The sequence below is a fragment of the Sciurus vulgaris genome (assembly GCF_902686455.1).
Source record: "Sciurus vulgaris genome assembly, chromosome: 9".
NCBI classification, from domain to species: Eukaryota; Metazoa; Chordata; class Mammalia; order Rodentia; family Sciuridae; genus Sciurus; species Sciurus vulgaris.
In genome coordinates this window covers 113,745,266-113,770,519 of record NC_136469.1, presented here as the reverse complement: position 1 = coordinate 113,770,519, position 25,254 = coordinate 113,745,266, and the positions used below count along the sequence as shown (strand labels likewise).

At 34.7% G+C, this 25,254-nt stretch overlaps 1 protein-coding gene across 1 annotated transcript in view; it reads left to right on the top strand.

The window, feature by feature from the left end:
• The window catches only part of UBE2K (ubiquitin conjugating enzyme E2 K), a 60,555-nt gene that overhangs the window by 30,887 nt on the left and 4,414 nt on the right, over positions 1 to 25,254 (top strand). The window contains exons 3-6 of the mRNA XM_079152883.1: positions 2,828 to 2,886; positions 11,388 to 11,470; positions 20,560 to 20,659; positions 24,891 to 25,019. Coding sequence (XP_079009009.1) covers positions 2,828 to 2,886; positions 11,388 to 11,470; positions 20,560 to 20,659; positions 24,891 to 25,019 — 371 coding nt within the window. The remainder of the gene's footprint in view (positions 1 to 2,827; positions 2,887 to 11,387; positions 11,471 to 20,559; positions 20,660 to 24,890; positions 25,020 to 25,254) is intronic.

Here is a 25,254-nt window from a genome sequence, read left to right as displayed (position 1 = left end):
CCAAGAAGGCAGGATTATAGGTGTACACCACTAGCCCGGCTAGTTGGTTGGTTTTTATTTGGTACTGGGCATTGAAACCCAGGGCCTCTCATATGCCAGGCAAGTACTCTCCAACTGAGCTACACCCCCAACCCGTTAGTGGTTTTGGGATTGGTTTAAATTAAAAAGTAAAAGCAGAAGTTTATATAGTGTTAAAAAATAATCAGATTGAGAAGTAAAATAACCATTGAAAAATTGAGTGATGCATGTTTACTAAACTCAGTTTTCTTTTTTTGCCTAATAAAATAACTCAGTGGTAAATGAACATTTTGTTTCTTGAGTCTTCCTAAAAGTTCTTTTAAATTTGTGAAATCATTGTTGATAGGTCAAAAATTCTGAACTCTTTTCATCTACAGCCTTTTTTAAAAAAATAATTTAAACTTAAAGATTAGAAATTTTTAATATTAAAAGCTCTTAAAGCTGGGGGCAGTAACTTATGCCTGTAGGCCCAGCTACTCAAAAGCTGAGGTAGTAGGATTGCTTGAGGCTAGGGTGAGAAGGCTAGTCTGGGCAACTAAGCAAGACCCTGTATTTGTGTGTGTGTGTATGTGTGTGTGTATTGGGGGTGTGGAGGCAGAAAGCTATTCTTCAAGAGGTAACTTTTTTATAATGAATGCTGTTTTTATTTTATGCGTGTGTGTTTTTTTCCTGTATTGAGAATTAAACCCAGAGTTTTATGCATGTTAGGCAAGTGTTCTGTATCCATGATCCCCCTACCAAACCCTTTCCGTCTTTTTTGTTTGTTTGTTTGTTTTGAGAAGGGGTTTCACTCTGTTGGCCCAGGCTGGCCTTGCATATGTGGTCCTCCTATCTCACCCTCCCAGCTAGCTGGGATTACAGCTAATGCATCTGGCTTATACAGTGTATTTGTAAAAATCCCTTAAATGTATCAACCTGATTAAATACATAACATACAATCTGACGTTTTGGGTTAGTGATGGACTACCTGTTTGACAGTGGTCTCTTAAAATTACACTGCCGAGTGACATCGTCTTGGTTTACAGAAATATATTCTGTTTGCATAATGATGAGATCACCTAATGACGCGCTTCTCAGAACACATCCTATTGTTAAGCGACACATGAATGATATTATGGTTAAAGCTATAGTGTTATGTTTTACAATTTGTCAGGTAATACAAGACAAAACATACACTTACTCTCTTAGACAAAAGGCTGAGAAACAATATAAGAACATATAACATGGAGTAGAAATAAAAATTTGGGGGTCTGTAGAATCCTGCATTATTCATTAAATTTATCTGGGAGTGCATGCTGCTCATAAGAGATTGTTTTGGACGTACACGAATGAGCAACTTCGTATAAAAGATGGTAATCTGAAATTTAATCAGGAAAAATAGATGTGTAGGAAGTAAAATGAAGATCTTATGTATTGTTCAGATCACATTTAGTACATTTATAATTCCGTAAGTTCAGTATTCACAAAATTTCCTCAGTTACCCTTCTGTTATCTGTTTTTTTTTTTTTCCCCTCCCCCTTTTGTTTTCATTTATTTTCTTTATTCTTTACTGCTAGCATGTGTTTTGTAATTCAGGCATCTGGTTCTATTCATGTATTTAATAGATGAGACTCTATTGAAAAGAATTGTAAGAGAAGAACTGGAACTCAAAAGTGTTTAAATAAAATGGTACCAGGTGAATTGCTCTTTCCCCCCAGATCCAAAATCATCCATTCATAGCAGTGAATGAGGTGAATTTGAGAGAATGTAAGAAATATTGGGGAAAGTTCCCTGCTTGGCTTTTTCAAGAGCTGGGTGTATAGAATTTCAATGTTAATGATGCCTGCCCCCAGGGGTTTCATGACTAGTCTTTCATCTATTCCATCCCTTGATTATTATGAAGCAAAATACCAGTGTCATATGTGTTTCATTAGCACAATTTTATTTGCTATGTTTTCGGATAGTATTCTATGTCCATAGGTTGTAAAAGGTTAGAGATAAGATTCAAGACTTATCCCTTGAGAATTTCCTGAGAGGAAGTTATCATTTCCGTGAATACCCCCAACAGTGAGAAGATAGAAAAACTTTTTTTTTAAGATATCTGTTTAGTTGCTGGTTGCTCAAGATAACTCCAAAAGAAAAAATGTTGTCTTCTGTTTATATACAACATTACTGGTTAGAATAACTTCTTTATAAAATTTGCATTTAATACACCCATTTAAAGGAAGAGGATAGTTTTTTTTTTGTCTTCATGCCCGTCTTTTTTTTTTTTTTTTTTTTTTTTTTTCCAGTTTATTTTTTTAAAACTTAACAAAAAGTGTTAGCATTTAATTTAGGTCACAAGATAAAAGATTTGGTGTTGTTTGAGAGAACCAGTTAGAAGTAAATTTTTTTAGCCAATGGCCTTATCTATATCCTTTTCTCTGTATCATTTATTCTTTTATATCTCCTTGCCTTTTTATTTTTTCCTTTCACTCCCCTCCCACGTTAGTGACTCTTATTAGGGTGAACTAGAGGAAACAAAAGGAGATGGAAGACAGTTGTTTTCATGAAATATTTGGCTTTGGGTTGTCTGTGGATTTAATTTATTCATGTATCTGTAGTCCTATTCCTCACTGATAAACTAATTAGTGATATGAAATGGGTCTTCTGTGTACTTTAAATATTAAATAAAAAACTGGTGCTTTTATTTCCTTTTTGGGTTCCTACTTTAAAATAAATTTGTGGTTGAATATAAAATAATGAATATTTTTAAAAGGTCTGTCAGTATATTTGGCTTCACATATTTGAGTTGAACAGCATTGTTAACTTAATTTTCCCAATTTTTTAGGAGGAAGATATCAACTAGAGATAAAAATACCAGAAACATATCCATTCAATCCCCCTAAGGTATAGTAAAGTTATTTTTATGCATGAACTTTTGATATGTTTTCTATTCTTGGCTCTCCTAATTAATATATGTTTTATTGCTTATTAAAGTTACTGCTTTATGAGTTGTTTGCTATGTTTAAGATTGCAGGCAATGGCAAATGACTTCTTTCTGAAATTAGAATGAAAAACAAGCTTATTCAAAAGCAACCAGTAGTGGCTCTGTACTGGAATGGGATGTACATTTGATAATGACTCAGATAACGGGGTTTGTAAAAACTTGATGTGTCCCAGATTTAGAGAGAGCATCTTACTTTGCTCAGAGAAGTATGTATTTTAGGGAAGAATGAATTCTGCATTCTCTCAATAATTATCTGAATATTATGTGCCAAGAAATATAGCAATAAGACTTATATTTCTCCTCCTTTCATGGAGTGAAGTAGGGAGTGATCTTACCTTATCCTATGGTCATGGATAATAAAAAGTAACCTGAACTTTTTTTTTTTTTTTTTTTTTTTTTAATTAAATTTTATTTTAACTGAGCTCCTTCCTTTATGTTTCTACTTCTGTCACTATCATCACTTTAATTTAGCCATTCAACTAGATACTTACTTTAATCACTTTCCATCTTTTTCATTTCTAATCTTTATAAACACAGTTTAGATTATCCTTTTTATTCTCTGTTAATAAAAGTCTAAACTCTTTATCTTGGCATTTAAAGTCTCCTACATTTTCACCCCAATTTTTTTGTCCACCCTAATCTTCTACATCTTCACCCACAACATGATCTCATTTTCTAACCTAGATTATTGGCTCTTTGAAGATGATGTTTATTCTTCCGTGCTTTTCTGTCATTTTTGCTCAATCTTTGTCTGGCTTTTTTTTTTTTTTTTTTTTTTTTTTTTTTTTTTTTTTTAAGATTTGGTGAAGTGCCATTTCTCCATTAAGCTGTGTCTGTTAGATGTTTCTCATTAGCATTTTATATAATTTTTATAGTACCAGCATAGATTTATGTATTATTTTAGACATGTGTCTTTGACATTTTTTGCTCGTCAGTCAAGGACCATGTTCTACACCTACATATTATCTGTGGTTCCTCATTGTATAAGTGCCCTTGAATATATTATAGCAGTTACTTAGAACTTTCTAAAATTCATACAGTCAACTCCATTGCTTGTTACCGCTTAAGAATAGACATGGTGGCTGGGGTTGTGGCTTAGTGGTAGAGCACTGCCTAGGATGCATGAGGCACTGGGTTCAATCCTCAACACCACATAAAAATGAATAAATAAAAGGTATTATGTCCATCTACAACTAAAAAAAATTTAAAAAGAAAGAAAAGAATAGACATGGTAATGGGAATTTCAGAGTGAATTTAGATCAGCTACCAGAATGGGATGTCTCTTATTCTGTTGCTTGATGTTCATCTATTTTTTGACATGCCTTTTTGTTTTAAATTGTGGCAAAATATGCATGTCACAAAATTTGCCATTTTAACCATTTTTAGGTGAATTGGGGTTTTTTTTGGAGGACATTACTTGGGATTGAATCTAGGAGCACTTTACCACTGAGTTCTTTGTAGTTGTTGTTTTTGGTCAAAATAAAAAAGTTGGTGAGGGTCTTGTTAAGTTTTCAAGTTGGCCCCAAACTTAATATCCTTCTGTCTCAGTGTCCTCAGTCACTGGGATATTCTGATTATAGGTGTGCCTCACTGCACCTGGCCTTCTAGGTGTATTATTTAGCAGCATTAAATATATTCATATTTTTGTGCACTTGTCATCACCATTCATCCCCAGGATTTCTTTCTGTTTTTGTAGTACTGAGGATTGAACCTATAACCTTGAGCATGCTAGGCAAATACTTTACCACTGAACATATTCCCAGCTCTTAATTTTTTTTTCAATATATTTTTTAGTTGTATGTGGACATAATACCTTTTTTTATTTTTATTTTTATGTGATCCTGAGGATCGAACCCAGGGCCTCACACGTCCTAGTCAAGAGTGCTACCACTGAGCCGCAACTCCAGTCCCTCTTTAAATTTTTGCTTTGAGATAGGGTCTCACTAACTAGCCCAGCTTGGCCTTGAACTGTGATACTCCTGCCTCAGCCTCCCAGTAGCTGGGATTATAGGTATCCTCCTGAGAAATTTAGACTATAGGCTACAGATGTGTGCTACCATTCCTGGATTTTAATTCATTCATTTTAAAAAAACAGAAATAGATGGAAGAAAGAAAATCACTCTTGAGGGGCTGCTCTCAACCACTGTACTTAACATGATAGATAAAACTGTCACTCGTTAGTAGTGAAAACTTTGTATATCTTTCCTGAAATAGTATTAACAGTCCTAGTAAATTAAGGAACTGAGACTTAGTGATTACATAGAACCCAGATTCCTTAAGGCCCATATGTTAAATCACTGGACTCACCTTCTATGACACTGTGAAGAAGAAGGATATGATCTCTGAAATTAGGTGGGTCAGTTATGTCTCAATAAAGATGTTTCTTCTAGGGTCTGTTCTAACTCTAAAGTAATTGCATAGTCCTGACTCTGTTTTAGCACTTTGAGATATGACCTTCTTTCTTTATTTGCAGTTTTCCTTTTTTCAGTTATCTGTAGTCAACCAAGGTCTGAAAACATTAAATGGAAAATTCCAGAAATAAGTAATTCCTCAGTTTTAAATTATTTATTAAAATAATTTTTTTTAGCTTTTGATAATCTTTTACTGTACCTACTTTGTGAATATAAATTTTATCACAGGTATGTATGTATAGGAAGAAAACCTAACATATAGAATTTAATACTGTCTGTAGTTTTGGGCATACTGGGAATCTTGGAACCTGTCCCTCATGAATAAGTAGAGTACTACTATCTTATGCTGCTAAAATCTGAGAATTTATTAAAAACTTAATTTATCTTTTTGTGGGGGAGGGCAGTTGGTGGGGTTTTAACCTTGGGCACTCTACCAGTGAGTGACATCAGCAGCCCTATCTATCTATCTATTTATTTATTTATTTATTTATTTTATTTTATTTCATTTTACTTTATTTTTTTGAGACATGGTCTTGCTAAATTGCAGAGGCTGACCTTAGACTTGGCGATCCTCCTGCTGGCATTACAAGTGTGCATGACCATACCAGTCCTGTTTATTTTAATATGCACATAGCATATTTTCTGTTTACTTTTCCCCAATAAGTCTTTGACCAGAAGAGCAAAAGATTTACTTCCAGATAGAGAACATATATATGTCTTTGAATCAGCTGAAAATAGTGAAGGAATTTGATTCAGTGTATACAACCAGTATTTTCTCAATTGTAGTATATATATATTGTTAATGAGAAAAAACATTAAATTAGTTCAACTATCTCAGTGATTTGTTCTTTTATATTAGAAACTAGGTTGTGAATTTTATTTTTCCTTGATATTATAAGCATACTATTTATGTGAAATTGAATATTAAATACCACTGTTAATAATATTTAATGAGCATTCCATCCAAACAGGCATATTTAAAATAGCATTTTCTTTTGTGTCACAAGTGAATTAAAACTGGTTTAATAATATACTGTCCTTCAGTTTCAATCTTGAAACTGGAAGTTCCTGATGGAAAAGTGAACTCCTATCCCATGAGAAATAGGAACTGAAATGTTTGTGGAACTGTAGTGTATGTAGAATGTAGGTTGCGTTCTGTAGGAAGAACAATGATGGTTAGCCAGTATAGCTAGTATAGATAATTAAGAATAGTCTCCATTTTATTACCTTTGTGCACACAGTGTTCAGGTGTGTTTTGTTGTTGTTGTTTTGTTTTGTTTTAGTCCTTGAATGCTCCCGAAAGCTAGTGAGTATTCTAAAGCTTCCAGATAGTGTGAATATTAGTTTTGTATGGGAAAACAAGGAGACATGAATTGCTATTAGTAAATATCCTAGTACCTATTCCTTACCTGTTTTGTAATCAAAGGCAATTATGACTCAAATAGGTCATGATAAATGTCCTAGTATTATTATTTATACTCCATCCCAGCCAAGTTCCTTTGGTTTTATGCTTTGGTTAATCTAGGTCAGGAATGGCAGGACTATGTGCAAAAGTGGTGGTATACAATTGGTATAAGTTGGGTATTCAGCAATAGGACAGTATTAAAGGAGGATGCATGTGGTACTAATTGGTAACATTCAGGCCTGAGAAAGGAAAAGGCAGGAGTGGAAAAAACTTAAGAAAGGAGGTAGTTAATGGCGAAGAACAATAAGGAGGAAAAAGAAGTGGTAGATCACATAAAAAATGCTTTTAGGTGCTGGTGATATAGCCCATCACGTAGAGTGCCTGCCTCACATGCTGGAGGCCCGCGTTCAAGTCCCCAGCGCTGTGGGATTGCGCAAATAACAAAAATGCTTTTAATAAGACAGTTACTTATGTTTGTACTGGTGGATAATGGTGTGACCTCTTGACGATTTCTTTGATTTCTTTCTTTCTTTCCCCCTTTCTGTCTTCCTTTGGGAATCATACCTATCATCATGTACACTATGCAAGTGCTCTACCAATGAGCTACAATCCTAGACATGAGAGAATAATTTCTGTAAATTCAAATTTATTTATTTCTAACTAGAGAGAGAGTACTACAATATAAGAATTAGCTGATTAATTAACTTAGTTCTACAGAGATACAGCCACATCAATGTTCATAGCTGCTCAATTCACCATAGCCAGATTGTGGAACCAACCTAGATGTCCTTCAGTTGATGAATGGATAAAGAAACTGTGGCATATATATACAATGGAATATTACTCTGCCATGAAGAATGATAAAATTATGGCATTTGCAGGCAAATGATAAGTGAGATAAGCCAATCTCAGAAAACTAAAGGACTAAAGGACGAATGATCTCGCTGATAAGCGGATGAGGACATATAATGGGGGATAGGAGGGTTAGGGTTAGATTTAAAAATAACAATGAATCAAACAGAATTGCCCTATGTAAATTTATGATTTTTAATTAAAAAATATTAAAGAAAAAAATTAACTTAGTTCTGGTATTTACTTGACTCTGCATGTGCATCTGCACAGAATTATGTAAAGGAAATTCTTCCTTTGTGAGCAAGGTAGGCATGACAGTGTATCCTGGTAATACCAGCTATTTGGGTTTCTAAGGAAGGAGAATTGCAAGTTCAAGTCCACCCTGAGCAACTCAGAAACCCTGTTTCAAAGAAAAAGAATGAGCAATGTAACTCAGTGGTATAGAGTGCTTGCCTAGCATGCATGAGGCCCTGGGCTCAATCCCCAGAACCAAAATAAATAAATAAACAAATAAATAAATAGGAGCAAGTTCACACATCCTCAGATCACTTTTCTAACCTATAAACTTTCTGACATATATTAAGATTTTGTTGTTTATGTCTCCCCCCCACACACATCTTGTGTTTTCAATAGTAATTTAAAACTCTGTTTTCTAATCTTGTTGAAAATATTGTTGAACCACTTTGTTATAAGGTTACAGAATGCTGGGATTTCTTCATTGAAGTTAAAGGCAGTGATTATTTTGTACCTGTGTAAATTAAATTTAGTGAATGGTAAATATTAGATGTGAGTTTTATGGTTACAATGAGATGTTTCCTGTACATAACCCTGTATTTCTGTCTTATTTGACCTAGACTGTATTTCAGATATATTGTTTATCTCTGAAATAGGTTTGCCATAATATTTAAATTTATATTCCAGCGTGAGGCACTTTGAGATACTCAAGATGCTCTAGTAAACAGGATGAATACATGCCTTTCAGGGAAGACCAGAAAATTAAGGCAGAAATTAATAGAAGTGTGGTGAATACTGATAAAAGAATATAGAAGATGTTTTGAGAACAGGTTGGGAAGAATTGATATGGAAACTGAAGCTTGGAAGGACAGAAGTGTTTTAGTCAGCTGTTTTGCTGCTATGACCAAAAAGACCTGACAATAATTTTAGAAGAGGAAAATTTATTTGGGGGGCTCTTGCTTTTAGAAGTCTTTGTCCATAGATGGTGAACTCCGTTGCTTCAGGCGGGAACAGAGGCAGAATATCGTGGCAGGACATTGTGGTGGAGGAAAATGGCTCAGGACATTGCGCCAGAAGCAGAGAGAGAGAGAGATGGAGCTCCCCTCAACAAGGACAAAATATATGCCCCAAAGGCATGCCCCAGTCAACCCTCTCCTCTAGCAACACCCTTTTAGCCTGTAGTTACCATCTAGTTAAGACTTACTGGAAGATTAATGCACTGGTTAGGTGAAGACTCTCATAACCCAGTCATTCACCTCTAAACTTTATTGTTGCATGAATACATGAATTTCTGAGGACACCTGATATCTAAACCATAACAAGGAGTTATCTAGGGGCACAGGCTAGAGAGATGTATTACTGAGAAAATGGATAATCACAAAGGCCCAGAGGCAAATTACAAATTTGAGTAAATCTGAGGAGAAAGTGGAATATGGGGTGGAGGTGAAATTGGAACTTGAGGGCCAGGTAAGAGTGTGGACTTAAAAGGCAGGCACAGTGGTGTAATCCCAGTGACTCACAAAACGGAGGCAAGAGTACCTCAAGTTGAAGGCCAGCGTGGGCAAGTTAGCGAAACCTGTCTTTTTTTTTTTTTTTTTTTTTTAAGGCAGGTATGGGGCTGCTGGGAATGTAACTCAGTGGTAGAGTGCCCCTGGATTCAGTCTTCAGTATTCACCACCACCCCCACAAAAAAAAAAAAATTAAGTGTGGACTTAAAAAAGTAAATGAGAGGTTATTAAAGGGGCTTAAGCACTTAAGCGTGGTAACAGCACAGGTCACATTTGTTTTAAAGGGTACTCTGGTTTCAGTGTAGAAAATAGATCGGAGGGGACAGAATAGAATAAAGTCAGGATAGTGTAGTAACCCAGCTGAAAAATGAAAATCTCCTTTAATGAAATGGTATTGTGTGTGAATGTAGAGAAATAGGTATCATTGAAGTCTGTTTAAGAATAGAAAAAGATCAAACATGTCCTGAATGAAGATGTGGAAAGTGTACATTAGTTTTTAGGGGTTTTGAGTTCACTAGTAACTTAAAGTGCCTATGAGTTAGTGAATTGATTATGAGTTAGTGAATGAGTAGGATGTGAAGAAGTAGAGACATAGGACATAGATCAGGAAGTCACAAGAAGAGAGAAGTGGAAGCTACTTAGCTTATCAGAAATAGATTTGTAACACATTAGTGAAGAGTTAATTTTTGTCAAATATCTAGAACATTACTTGGCACATAGTAATTAGCCTACTAATTAAAGAATTTGGATTCACTAATCACTTTGAATAATAATAGCCATGTGAGGTGGCTTGCACCTATATGCCCAATGACTCAGGAGCCTGAAGTATGAGGATCACAAATTCAAGTCCAGCAAGGCTCTGTCTCAAAAAAATAAAAAGTGCAGGGGATGTACCTCTGGTAGTGTGCCCCTGGTTCAGTCCCCAGCACTGGGAAAAAGGAAAGAGCCAAGTGTGGTGGTGCACGCCTATGATGCCTGCAGCTCAGGGAGTCTGAGGCAGAAGGATCATGAGTTCAATGCCAGCCTCAACAAAAGTGAGGCACCAGGCAACTCAATGAGACTCTGTCTCTAAATAAAATATAAAAAAAGGGTTGGGGATGTGGCTCAGAAGTCAAGTGCCCCTGAGTTCAACCCCTGGTAATGCCCCCCGCACCAAAACAAAAACCCAAACGAACAAAATGATAACAGTAATAATAATATATGATGATGGTGATGGTTTTCCAAAAACTTGTGAATAAGAGCTGATGCAGTAGATTTCATTTCATGGTGATCTTATCCAGCTTGCTTTTTAGCTTGTTGGTTTATTCTTTCATGCCAAATAGTAAAATGATCAGATTTAGAATCTAGAATCAGATTATAAATTTGAATTTTGTTCTATATTTCTATATAGCAATTTGATTTTGGTAAATTTCTTCATGTCTAATCTTTAATATCTGAAATAGTAATAAGTTTTCAAAATATTTACTGCGTTATCTATGACAAAGAATTTGAGAAAAACTTACACAGAAAAATTTGGAATATTACAGCTCGTCACTACTTGTGCTTCAATGCATTTATTTTGCTTACTTTTCTCCTTTAAACCTATTCTTCCTGCTCCCTCACAGTAAAATGAGTCCCTCACAGTCACTTACTCTATATTTTGATTTTATGTACTACATTACCTAAATGTGTTTTAGTCTGTTTTATTCTCATAGCAACTAGTATCATTCTTTGTAAATTCTAAGTATCTAGTAGTTGTTGGGTGTGTTTGAAGATGGGGCATTTACTAAAAGGTTTAAAAAGAACGTGTCAGTGACCATATTCAGCTTATAGAATGTCTTCTGCACTTCTCCCTTTACTTTGACCAAATGATGTAATAAAAGTATGACAGCATTAAGCTGAAGCTTAATCTGAGGTGTTTTGTTGTTGTTGTTGTTGTTTTTGGAATTCTATTTAAACTTTATATGTTTTATTTCTGTTACTTGAAGACTTAAGTGTGCTTTATGTTCTAGGTCCGGTTTATCACTAAAATATGGCATCCTAATATTAGTTCTGTCACAGGGGCTATTTGTTTGGATATCCTGAAAGATCAATGGTAAGAGATTTTCAGTTCATTTTCTCTCTTCTCATAGAAATAGACTATAAGAATGTTATATATGTAATTGCCGTGAAGTATAAGCTTATGTTATACTTTATGTGGTTAGGACAGAAATTTTATATTCTCTTAAATAATTGAAAAAGGGTTATAATTAAGACCACAATCTATATTTAAAGAGATATTTATTAATATCAGATGCTAGTTTTACATTTTTAAGTCTTGGATTTCATTTTTTGTTATTTTGGTAAAATTGATTCTTTGTTGTCTCAGGAAGATATTTTATAAGAGACTAAAAGTAAGAAGTAAGTATTGAAGTAACCATCTTTCTCTTGGAATATAAGCAACAAAATTTTTAAAAGTTGTGTTTACTTAAAAAAAAATGTTGTGTTTACTGAGGAGGTTCTCAGATTCCAAGAAATACCTCTGTAGGTGATATTTAATTTGCAAAGCACTTTTTTCACTAGGTTTGTCTGATTTGATGTTAGCAGAATAGTGTTTTAAGGGTTCCTACTCAGAGCTGGACACCCTGATGCATACCTGCAACCAGCTACTTGGGAGACTAAAGGAGGAGGATCCTACGTTTGAGACTGAGACAATTTTGTACAACCCTGTTCCAAAGAAAATAATTGAAATGGGCTAGGGATGTAGCTTAGTGGTAGATTGTCCCCTGGGTTCAGTTCCCAGTACTGAAGAAAAAGAAAGTTACTGCTATTTAGCTACCAGGTTCAAATTCTGATGCGTTGATTTTTTTTTTTTTTTTTTTTGGCGGTGCTGGGGATCAAACCCAGGGCCTTGTGCTTACAAGGTAAGCACTTTACCAACTGAGCTATATTCCCAGCCCCTGATTCGTTTATTTTTAAAACTATGTAATTATAAGTCAGTTAGCCAAAGTCTTTATGCTTTTGTTTCCTTATATGTAAAGTAAATACCCACTTAATTGTGCTGAGTTGGTTTGTGTAATTCTCTTAGAATAGAGCCTGGTATATTCTTAACAGTGATAAATGATCGTTGTGGTGGAGGCAGAAGACAAGTATTATTTATTGAGTATATGATTTTATAGATGGAAAAACTAAGTCAAGAGGTACAAAGTGACCTTGAAGTGGGAGAAAAAAATTAGAATGATTGACTATTTTATAACCCTTTTCTCCAGTTTTACGCAAGAAAAGGAATAACAAAATGAAATAGAATATGTAGAGCCAAGATGTGTATTTAATGGGCCCATTCTTGTTACTTAATCTTTGAAAATTATATATAGGGCACTGAAAATTTCAAGCTATGTGTTTGATTCCTTAAGAAAGGAAAAGAATGAAACCTGAAAAAGGTGACTCAGAAATAACACTTAGTGTATGGGTAATTTGATTTATTTAATAACTGCATAAACAGACCAGAGTTGCTGGTTTGGTTTGTCTTTCCATTCTGATAGTATATGTGAGTTAATCCTGTGCCAATGTTTGGACTTAAAAACATTTGATTTGTAACTTTGGCCATTTATTGAACCATATAGTTTTTAATGTTTCTGTTATCTCCAAGACTCCCTTCTTATAGTTCTGTATTTCAGTGATATGAGTACATATTTGCAGTATTAGAGTTGTACTCTTTCACTTGGCTTCTAGGACTTCAGTTTTTCTGTTCTTCCTTTCCTGTGACTACTCCCAGAGACTTTAGACTTACCTCCTAGGTCTTTCGGCATTAGAATGCCTCAGGGACAAGTCATACACCTCTGTTCCTTTCCATATATATCTTCTTTATGAGCTCGTCTGATTTCCTAACTTCTCCATTATATCCTGGTAACTCAACTTTATTTTTCTGAACTCCAGACTAATGTCTTATTAAAAAGAAAATTGATATATCATGGTGAACTCATACATCGGAATATAAGAGCGGTAAAAAAGAACATATTGTTGACATAAACAACATTGATGATTTTCACAGACTTGTTAAGTGACAAGAGCCAGACACAAAAGAATACATAGTAATATGATTGCATTTTTATGAAATTTAAGATTAGCCAAAACTAATTTATGCTGATAGAAATTAGGCATAAGATTGGAACTTTTCAGTACAGGAAATCCTCAGCATTTTGGTGCAGGTGGTGATTTCATGGAAGGGTGTGTGTGTATGTGTGTGTACGTACACATACGTATTTGTAAAAATTTAGATACGTAGCAACTTTTACTTATATTTTAATACAAAATGATAACAAAAATATATCATTCAGTGTTTTAAACAACTTGGATTATTGATGATCATCTCCTCAGATCTCTAATAGAAAAGTCACTCAAACAGGAACAATTCATATGATTATTCTGCATAGTATGGCCCTGTGGAGTCCTTGGATATTTAAGCAGTCATATTAACTATATTATCGTTTGCCTGTTGATAGTCCTTTCCCCATACTAGGGTGCTCTACCTCTGAGCTACAACCCCAGTGTTGGTCGTCGTGTCCCCACCCCCACCCCCGCCCCCGCCCTGCCTTTTTTCTTTTCTTTTCTATTTTTAAAGGAGGAGGAAAAGTTGATTTGGGTCTCTCACAGTTTCAGAAGTTTAGTCCTTAGATGGCCTACTCCATTCCCTTAGGACCCTGGGTGAGGCAGAACATCAGAGCAGAAAGGGTGTGGCAGAAGAAAGTTGGTTAGGACATGGCACCAGGAAGCAGAGAGAAGCTTATAGCCCTTTTTAAAGTTAGAGCCTAGGCTAGCCTTGAACATGTGATTTCCTGCCTCAGTCTCCTAAACAGCTGAGATTATAGGAACTTGGCATTGGGATTTATTTTAATAGATTTAAGCTAATTTTATAGACTGAATCCTGCAAATCTCAGTGCAATTTGATTTAATCATTACTTTGTAAAAATAAAGGTAAATGGAATAAAACCACGTTTTTACTTGTATGGTTTGTTACATTACTAAATTTAGATTTTTAGAATTAATATACAGCTCTCCAAAAATTCACTTTTTTTTTTTTTAACTTGTGTGTGTGGTATTGGGGATTAAACCCAGGGTGCTTTACCACTGAGCTGTATCCCCAGCCCTCCTTATTTTTTATTTTGAGACAGGGTCTTAATATGTTGCCTAGTTTGGCCTTGAACTTTTGATTCTCCTGCCTGCGCCTCCCAAGTTCTGCGATTGCACACATGCACCATCTTTTGACCACACATTTCTTTGTACCATCAAAGATAGTTTCTGTAGCATTTCATATCAGAAAAATTGGTTTTGTTTTGGTATTGTCTTAAGTATTCAAAACAATTTTATCATTGATTTGTTTTCAGCCTTTAAAAAACTTTGCTTTAAAATTTCTTTTTAACCAATTGATACTTAATGGTTTATAAACATTCCCCAAAATAATTTTATTCTGAAGTTTTTTTATTATGCTGAACGTTAACTTTTCTATTTGTGACTGTTATGAATTAAATCTAAAGTTCCAGTTCCAGATCTTTTTCTACAGTTTCGAGGTTACACTATTCTTTTGAAAATGCTCAATTTTAGGTTCTTAGTTTCTCTTTCTCTTTTCCCTCCCCCCTCCCTCTCTCCCTCCCTTCTTTTCTTTTCTTTTTTTCTTTTCTTTTTTCTTTTCTTCTTTCTTTCTTCCTTTCCCTTTTCTTTCCCTTTCCTTCTTTTCTTTCTTTCTTCTTACTATACTGGAGATTGAACTCAGGGCCTTGCATGTGCTAGTCAGTGATCCGTATCTTCCACCTTTTTTTTTTTTTTTTTTTTTTTAATTTTGACACAAGGTCTCAATTGTGTAGGTGTGTGCCACCAGGGCCTTAGTTTCTGCTTCTTGCAATGGTAACCCCAGAGGTCTTTAATAGTTTGAGTGTCTTCAAAATAGAAAGACATTGAACATAGAAGGAAGTAGAAAGTAGTGAATTTATGAGTCTCCAAGGGAAGAATTTATCACCTAAATTTTTGTTTTGTTTTGGCAGCTTTATAATTCTGACAGTTAGCATTTAATCCTCATCCACATTTATCTGTAGGTGTCAGGAAGTTATAATGGGAATGAATACAGGTAACAAAAGTTTGAAGCTTATTTGGTGAGATTTCATCCTTACTAAATTTTCTCAACAGTTCCTTATGGGTATGATATATGGGCCACTCTATATTCCTTTGGTCCAGATAACTTTGTTGGGTCCGGTGAACACATAGGCAGACCCCATTTCCTTTTGTGGAAAATTTCTGGTTCTCTTTGAGTACCAAAGGGGCGTTTTATTTTAGGCCCACTGTGAATGCACTTGGGAATATTGGGTTACCACCTCATTGAGATGGCCCTTCTTGCCACCCTTTTTGCAGGAGCTATAGTACTATTCCCAAGTTGGAAAGGAAGAGTGCGAAAGATTGTGGGAGAGGGAAATCTCAGTCCATTCTAACCATTTTTTAGGATACAGTTGAATAATGCTAAGTACCTTCATATTGTTGTGCATCCAATCTCCAGAAGTCTTTTTCATCTTGGAAAACTAAAACTCTATCCTAATTAAGCAAAAACTTCCCTGAGCTTTCTGTGTCTATGAATTTGACTACTCTAGGTACCTTATATTAATGAATAATACAATATTTGTCCTTTTATGTCTGGATTATTTCAGCACAGTGTTTTCAAGGTTTATATTGTAGCATGTGTCAGAATTGCCCTTTTATGGCTAAATAATATTCCATTATATGTATATACAAAAGCCGAACTTTTTTTTTTTTTTTAAATCCATTTGTACACTGATGATAACTTAGATTACTTCCACCTTTTGGGTATTGTTCGTATGAACATGGGTGTTTGAATAATTATTCAAGCTGCTTTAGTTTGGGGAGGGATATATACCCATATATGGAATGACTGGATCATCTATTAACTCCAATTTAATTTTTTGAGGAACTGCCATACTGTTTTCCATAGTGTTTGTACCTTTATAATACAAGAGTTTCAGTTTCTCCACGGTCTTGGTGACCACTCTTGTTTTTTTTATTGGCTATAGCCATCCTAATGATTGTAAGGTACTAACTAATGATGATTTTGTTTTGCATTTCCCTAATGATATATGACATTGTGTATCTTCTCATAAACCTATTGGCCATATGTATATTTTTGGAGAAGTATTTGATAAGAGGCCCCACCCCAATACTGGAGGCCTTGCATATGCTAGGCATGTGCTCTACACAGAACTGCACCTACAACCCCACTTGCCCATTTTTATTTATTTTTTCATTAAACATAGATTTTTCTTTAATGAAGAAAAACTGGCAACATTGCAACATTTCCAAATGTAGGCAGTTACATATTTTGAAACCCAATATAGCCATTAAAATGAACATTTGTTTTTATTTTTGACAAGATTTTATTTATATTTTAAAAGTGACTTATAAATGTTATGCACTGTTAACTCTTTAACATAATCGGTTTAATATATATGCACATAAGAGTCTATACTTGTAAAACGTTAACACTGGTTATCTCTGTTACTTTCCTGTCCTATTTCTCCCATCTCCTGATAGGGCTTCCCATTGTTTGCACCCAGAAGCCAGACTAAAAAGAAACCAGTTATTTCAGACATTATAGATCGGTTTACCAAAGCTGCAAGCAGGATAGGGAAGCCCAAAGGGACCAATGGAAAATGTCCAGCTCCCAAAGTTGATTTAGATCATAGAGGATGGGTAGATTTGGCATTGTTAGGATCCAGGAATTTAAGTATTGTGTGGTTTGGCAGGTCTTCAAGGATATTCAAATGGCAGGAATTGGGGTAGAAAAGATGGCAGCATTGCATGAAAGTCTATCTGTCCAGTATCCTTTCCAGGAAGAAGATAAAAGTGAACAGGGCAAATTTTGGAGAAGTCAGAAGAGAGTTTCTGTATTCACAAACTGCATGAGTTGGTTGGACTCATAGCCTATCAAGTGTGGTAACTTGCCCATTTTTAAACTGGACTTTTTGTTGACTTGAACTCTTTAAATATTCTGGATATTAATCTCTATTCAAATAAATGATTTGCAAATATTTCTCCCATGTTGTGGGTTGCATTTACCTGTTGATTTAATTTTCAGGTAGTTGTAGTCCATTTACCCTTATTTTTCCTTGTTTCCTGAATTTTTTTTTAAAGCTGTTTTATAAACTTTTGGTACCATATCTAAGAAACCAGTGCCAAACCCAGCGTCATGAAACTTGCCCTCTGTTCTAGTTTTAACTCATGTTTAGATCTAAAGTCCATTTTGAATTAATTTTTATATGTGGTATAAGAATCCAACTTCATTCTTCTGAAAACTTACCAATTTTAAAGAAAAGTGTTGTTAAGATGTAAGTCTGCCTATGTAATGTTATAAAGGACTTGTCAAGATTTATAAAATAAATCTATTGTCATATATATCTAAAAAGAACAAATAAAAATGCATATGCTTTTATTTTACATGCCTTATTTTTATTGCAAGTTAAATTAACTTGTGAATTTAATAACTTTTAATATGAAATACTTTATTTCAGTGAATATTTTCTTCTATTAAAATACATTTCCTTAAAAGCTATAACTTTATTATTTAAAGAGTTACATAACTTTTACTTAAAGTAATACCACATGGATTTTCTTTTCAAATTAGGCTGCTTTAAAACTCCATTGGGTAGGCTAGGGGTACACATCAGCGGTAGAGCTTTTGCCTAGCACGTACAAGTCCCACATTCAAGCCCCAGCTCTGTAAAAAGGGGGAAAAGCCTATTGGGATATTAGGTAGCTACCTGTTATATATTCATTTCTGTGATACCTTGTTGTTTATTCCCCTTTTTTGGTGGTTTCAATTAGCTTTATGCCTTTACATGTAGTCAATTTTGATGTGGGTGGTTTTTGTTTTGTTTTGTTTTGTTTTGTACTGGGGATTGAACCCCCTGGTGCTTTATCATTAAACTCCGTCCCTTGGCCTCTTTATTTTGAGTTAGGGCCTTGCTGAATTGCTGAGGCTGGCCTCAAACTTGTGATCCTCTGCCTCAGCCTCCCAAGTCACTGGAATAACAGGTGGGCACCGCCATGCCTGGCTGTGTATATGCTTTTAAACATTGTGTTTGAAATTAAACATAAAATGAAACTTATACTCTTAATAAAAATGTACTTTCTTCATAAAACATCTTCATTGTGATAATGGAAAGACAAGAATAAATATTTAAAGAATGAATTGGGCTTTTTATGTTTTAACTTTTGTCTTAACAGTATCCATACTAAAGATGTCATGACTTGAAAACAACTTGTGTAAGCTCTTTAGGAAATTTAGCTTCTTGGTTAGAAATTTCCATTACAGAAAACTACATAGGTCATAGTACTTTTGAAAAGCTTCTAAAAATTCTATTGTTTTAAATACTAATTTAGCATTGTATCTAATTTTTTTTTTTTTAGGGTTGCTGCCAGTTTTTTCAGTTCCTGTAGCTTATCTAAAATGATAAATTGAACACTAAAAAATTTTATTCTATGAACATTTTAAAGAATCATTTATAATGTTTTTTCTCTCAATATATAAAATATAGATGAACAAATGTGGTACTGATTTTATTTCATTAGTGTAGAGCAGTCTTTGTTAGTTAAGCTTAAAGAACAGTATTTCTCAAACATTAGCATGTGTTAGAATCAGTCAGAGCACATGATAAAAACACTCCTGATTTCTGATTTGGTAGGTGTGGGATGGGAAGAATTTCAATTACTTAGACGGTCCCAAGTGATACTGATGTTGGCAGTTGGGGGATTAACATTTAGTTGAGACTCACTGCCATAAGAAATCCTTAATTGGGCTGGGGATAAAGCTTAGTTGGTAGAGTGCTTGCCTTGCAAGCACAAGGCTCTGGGTTCAGTCCCTAGCACTACAAAAAAAAAAAAAGAAAAAGAAATAAATTTACTTCTCTTAAATATATAGAATGGTCCTATTTATGTACCAAATGCGGGAAAATAGGGGAACTTTGTCTGTTCTGTGGGTTGAATCAGGAACTCAATTAGATAAGGCTGATTTGAAATGGTCTCATTTGTATTAAAAAGAATGAGCAGGGCTGGGGATACAGCTCAGATGGTAGAGTGATTGCCTTGCATGCACAAGGCCCTGGGTTCAATTCTCAGCACCATTAAAAAAAAAAGAATGAGCAAACTGATATTCTTCAACATGTATGGTATGTCAGCATTATATTTTTCATGTTTATAAATATTTTAATATTATTTGGTAAAACAGGTTTTAAAATTTTTTAGTTTATGGACTTTTATATATTTATTTATTTATTTATTTATATGTGGTGCTGAGAATTAAACCCAGTGCCTCACACATGCTAGGCAGATGCTCTACCACTGAGCCACAACCTCAGCCTGGTAAAACACATTTTTAACAGATAGCAAGAATATTTGCTATATTTTTCTAGGTAAATAATTACTTTATAAAGATATTGTCTTTATAAATACATTTAGAAGCATGAATTAAGTATTGCATTTTGACCAAAAAGCTTACTTTACCCTATTTCAGAATATCATGGCATGACTTCAGACTTCCTTTAAAATAAAATATTTACACCAGGTGAGGTGGCACATCTCCTATAATCCTAGCAGCTTGGGAGGCTGAGACAGGAGGATCACAAGTTCAAAGCCAGTCTGAGCAACTTAGCAAGGTCCTAAGCAACTCAGTGAGACCCTGTCTCTAAAAAAGATTCAAAAAAGGACTGGGGATGTGTCTCAGTGGTTGAGTGCTCCTGAGTTCAATCCTGAGTATCAAAAAAAAAAATTTTTTTTTTTACTCAGTAGGATCTTTCTTGTTTTTGGAGTGCCATTGAATGAAAGTTCCACAGGCTATTTAGTATTAATGTTTTTTCACTTTATATCTAGAGAAGTGGATAGAGCTGACAAGAAAGGTATTGATAACAATAAGGAAAAAACAAGTCCTGTGCAAGATGGAATTATTTGAATTATCTAAAGAAATAGAAAAACTCATTGTAAAGAACAAAAAAGAGAGGCTGGTATATATAATACAAACTTCTGTAACTTAACTACTGAAGTAAGGTAAATAACTTAATGCTAGTAGAGTTTTGTTTTAATCAGGAAAAATCCACTTTGCTTTTGCCATTCAAAACCCTTATAATTGGAGTATTTTCCTGTTTTGAAATTTAGGGCAGCAGCAATGACTCTACGCACGGTGTTATTGTCATTGCAAGCATTATTGGCAGCTGCAGAACCGGATGATCCACAAGATGCGGTAGTAGCAAATCAGGTAAGATGGTGCTTTTGAAAATCTTCCTTATACCTGTTGATGATTCTGTAGTGGTTTGTGCTGTTAATCCTTGAGCATATTGAAACTAAATTTGGAAAGGGTTTCTTTTCTCGTAGTAAGATGATTGTGTCACATGTAAAAATAACTTTTATTTTTAACATAGTTTAATCGGGTACATGTTAGATGCTGTTTTTCTAATGTATGAATATTTCCAAATGCACAGTTGAAAGAAGTACACGGGAGGATTAGGCAGGTAACTCAGTAAGAGAGCAGTTACCTAGCATGCACAGGGCCCTGGGTTTGATCCCCAATACCACAAAAATATTAACGACAAAAAGTGAACACCCACATATCTATTATTTAGGTAGGTAGATTTACCTATTTATTTTGAAATGTTCCTGTTGTATTGCCCAGAGTGGTGTTGAACTTGCAATATTTCATCCTCTGAAATTGCTCGGATTGTAGCACGCATCCCCCCCAGCTTCTAGATTCTGTAATTAACATCTTACTACATATATTGTATTATATAGTATCATGTGTGAACAGAGATTCATCCCTGCATTCAGGGGTTTTTTTGTTTTTGTTTTTGTACCAGAGATTAAACTCAAGGGTACTTAACCACTGAGCCACATTCCTAGCCCTTTTTTAATTTTTTATTTTGAGTCGGAGTCTCACTAGGCTGCTTACAGCCTCACTAATTTGATGAGGCTGACCTTGAACCTTCTGAGCCTCTAGGATTACAGGTGTGCACCACCATGCCTGGTTTCTTCATTCAGTATTGATCTCTTCTGGTGATAATTTTAATCATTTCCTACCATGGTACTGAAGTGGTATAGTAGCATTAGCTTGAATTTCTGATTTGCTAAACAGAATAAATATTTTCTAGTTCTGATATTTAATCACTAAGGCAAGTGATTAGTAAATTATAGTTGTAGTGCCTGGTTTCATAAATAACACTTTATTTGAATACAGCCACTACTTGTGTTCTTTCCAGCATAGTGGCAGCACTGAACGAAAACTGTGTGGTCTGAAAGTCTTAAGTTATTAATATCCGACTCTTTAAAAAAGACTACCAAACCCTATTCTAAGCCATTACAATTTGCTGAACATTTTTTTGAAACCTAGAAATCTCTTGATTTCTGAGATACTGTCCTTTTCTTCCTATATTTGTAGATGTTCCTTCTTAGTTCCTACAGTGATATCTTATTTTAGACCTTTAAACTTTAAATGTAGTTTGCTGATTCTGATGTTGTTCCTTTTACTTGCATTATATGTATTCACTTGGATGATCACATCTACACCGACATTATCACCTGTACATTGTTAAAATGTTTAGGATTGACTACTCTCCTGAGCATCTCTTTTAAACTGCTTAAGTAGCTCTGTAGGAATGCCCCTTAGATACTACAACACAATATTGCTAAAACTAAATGCAGAATCTTAAACCCTGCAAATCAGTTTATTTTTCTATGGTACTATCACCAATTTATTTAAATACCCAAGTCACACAGCTTTTAAGGAGACTTTCTCATGTCTCCCCACCCCAACCCCCAATGTTATAGACTAAACCCAGATTATGTTGGGCATGCTTCAGCTTGTATGCTCTTGAGCTTTCCCTCTCCAATTCCCCTCTTGATTGCATTCCAGTTTCTGTCACTGTTTTCATACATACTCTGATAGCCATCGGTCCCTTTTCTTTCTCATTTCTTCCACCTTCAACCCCACCCCCCTTTTTTTGTAAACTGGGAATTGAACACTGGTACTTTACAGTCAAGTTATATCCCTAGAACTTTATTATTTTGAGACCAGTTCTTACTGAGTTGCCCAGTTTGGCCTTGCACTTGTGATTCTCTTTTCTCAGTTTTCTTAGTATTGGAATTACAGGCATGCTCCATTGCACCTGGCTCATTTTTTCCGTTCTCTCTGTCCACCTTTTCCTTTTTTCCATCTTCTACATTGATAACAGCTTTATGCAATATAAATGTTATTTTACTTTACTACTAAAAACTTATTAGTAGCTCCACTATCATTTACTTGAATCCACATTGTTTAGTTTGCAGTTTCTCCATGATTTGAACTCCAGGTTCAGTGCTAAATTCTTCTTCCTTTTCTTTTTTTTTTTTTTGGTGCTGGGGATCGAACCCAGGGCTTTGTGCTTATAAGGCAAACACTCTACCAACTGAGCTATCTCCCCAGCCCCCTAAATTCTTCTTATTCTTCAAATGGTTTTCTTTTCTTTGTTTCTTTTTTTTTTTTTTTTTTTAAAGGTACTAGAGATTGGTCTTAAACTTTGATCCTCTTGCTTCAGCCTTCCAAGTAACTGGGAAATACCTAAAATTTCTTTTTGTGTCTCTTCATTCTGTCTGCCATGTTTCCCCTGAAGGGAAATGTTTTCTCCTAACAAACCTTTTTATCCTGTGAGGTTTCAATTTATGCATTGTCTGTTCTTAGAAACTTTTGTTCTTTCTTTCCCTTTAAGTTCTATCTACTCTTTATTTCACGTATATATTCTTGATAATGTCTTATTAATTTTCTGAGAGTGCATGGAATTATTGTTTTTTATGTATATGTACATATGTATTTGTATTTGGTAGTCAAGTAATATTACTTGAATTCCAATTTTTGCATTCCCACAGGTTGAAGTTAAACTAAATGGTTTCTTTTAATGCCAAAAATAGTGTGAAAATTTTAATTATGGTTGGTAAGGTGGTGTACACCTGTAATTTCAGCAACTTGGAAGGCTGAGGCAGGAGAATAAAAAGTTCAAAGCTAGCCTCAGCAACCTAGTGAGACCCTAAACAAGTTAGGAAGACCTGTCTCAAAATTAAAAAGGGCTTGGGGATATGACTCAGTGGTTAAGCACCCTTGGCACCACCCTCCAAAAATATTTTTATTTTACTTATTTCCTTGTTATTCATTAATGGTAGAAACAAGTTTATCATTTTAATATGTAATAGAAGCTTATGAGTCTAAAAATATTCAAAATGTTTTTAATACATTGAAAAGAAATATTAGAGTGATTTAAACAGTTACTCAATTAAAATATTGTGTTTCACTAACCCATGATGGTCCTGGAGTGTTTGAGAATGAATTTACATTTTTTTTCCAGCTTATATGGAAAACACTACTTTTAAAAATTATTGGGAATTCATAACTATCTGAAAACATGGTATAACAGCTGCTTGGGAGGCTGAAGCAGGAGCATTCCAAGTTCTGTCAACCTCAGCTACTTAGTGAGGGCCTATTGCAAAATAAAACAAAACATTAAAAGAACTTCCGGATGTAGCTCAGTGGAGCAGTAAAAGTCCCCAAGGTTCAATTCCCTTTACTGAAAGGATGGTAGCATGCTCTAAGAACTTTAGATGTAGAATTTCCTAAATCACTCTTCACTTGTGCTGGTTGGGCTCGGGGGTATAGTTCAGTGTAGAGCACTTGCCTAGTCAAAAAAAGAAAGAAAGCACTATACACTACTACAGCTCTAGGAAAAGAGCAAAAATCTAGTAGTATTTTAACCTGAGTTGTGGTTAGTACCAGTTGTTCCCATTTATTAGATGATATTCATATAATTTTATAAGCTAGTGTCTGTTTAGTTGTATAAAGTTCACTTCTGTGCAACATTCCACATGTCTCTCACTTAATATTAAAAATATGTCAAATTCACTGAACCTCAACTCAATGTTAGGTTTTTGCTAATTTGTGAAATTTGGAGATTAATGTGAATTAACTTTGTCTTTTTTGTTGTTGTTCCTTCTATCAACCCATCTTTTGAATCAAAGCTTCATGTTAAGCAGTCTTTCCCTTAATGACATATTGAAAAGTGAATCCCTTTTATAGGGTGGGTATATTGGAGATTGAAAACAGTGCCATGCTTTATCACTGAACTAAACCCTCAGCCCAATGAACTCCCCTTTTGCTCCCTGCACTGGGGATTGATCCTGGGGTATTCTATCACTGAACAACATCCCCAGCCCTTTTTAAGCTTTCATTTTGAGACAGGGTGTTACTAAGGTGTTGCCTAGACTGGACTCCAACTTGGAATCCACCTGTCTCAGCCAGCTAGATTGCTGGAATTCAGGCATGTACTACTGAGCCAGACTCAATGAATCACATTTTAAATGTAAATTCATTTTATTTGTAAAAAAAAAAAAGCAGGGTCTTACGTAATTAAGAGATAACTACTACATTGAATATTATAACTATTGTCATGTCAATCAATTTTTTCCTCATATAGTACAAACAAAATCCTGAAATGTTCAAACAAACAGCTCGACTTTGGGCACACGTGTATGCTGGAGCACCAGTTTCTAGTCCAGAATACACCAAAAAAATAGAAAACCTATGTGCTATGGGCTTCGATAGGGTAAGTACATAAGGGAATGTTGATTTTGATATATAAATTGATTTTAAATTATTGCTGGAAATCTTTGGCAAAATGGTTTAGAAAGTAAGAGAAAAATCTAGTTTTTATAAATAATTTTTCTATTACTAAAAATCAGTGATTATTTTTTCTTTTTGTTGATTACAAATGCTTTTAGAAACTTTTTAAGCACTTGAAAGTGTGAGGCAGCTTATGAAAAGAAATAATGAATAATCTG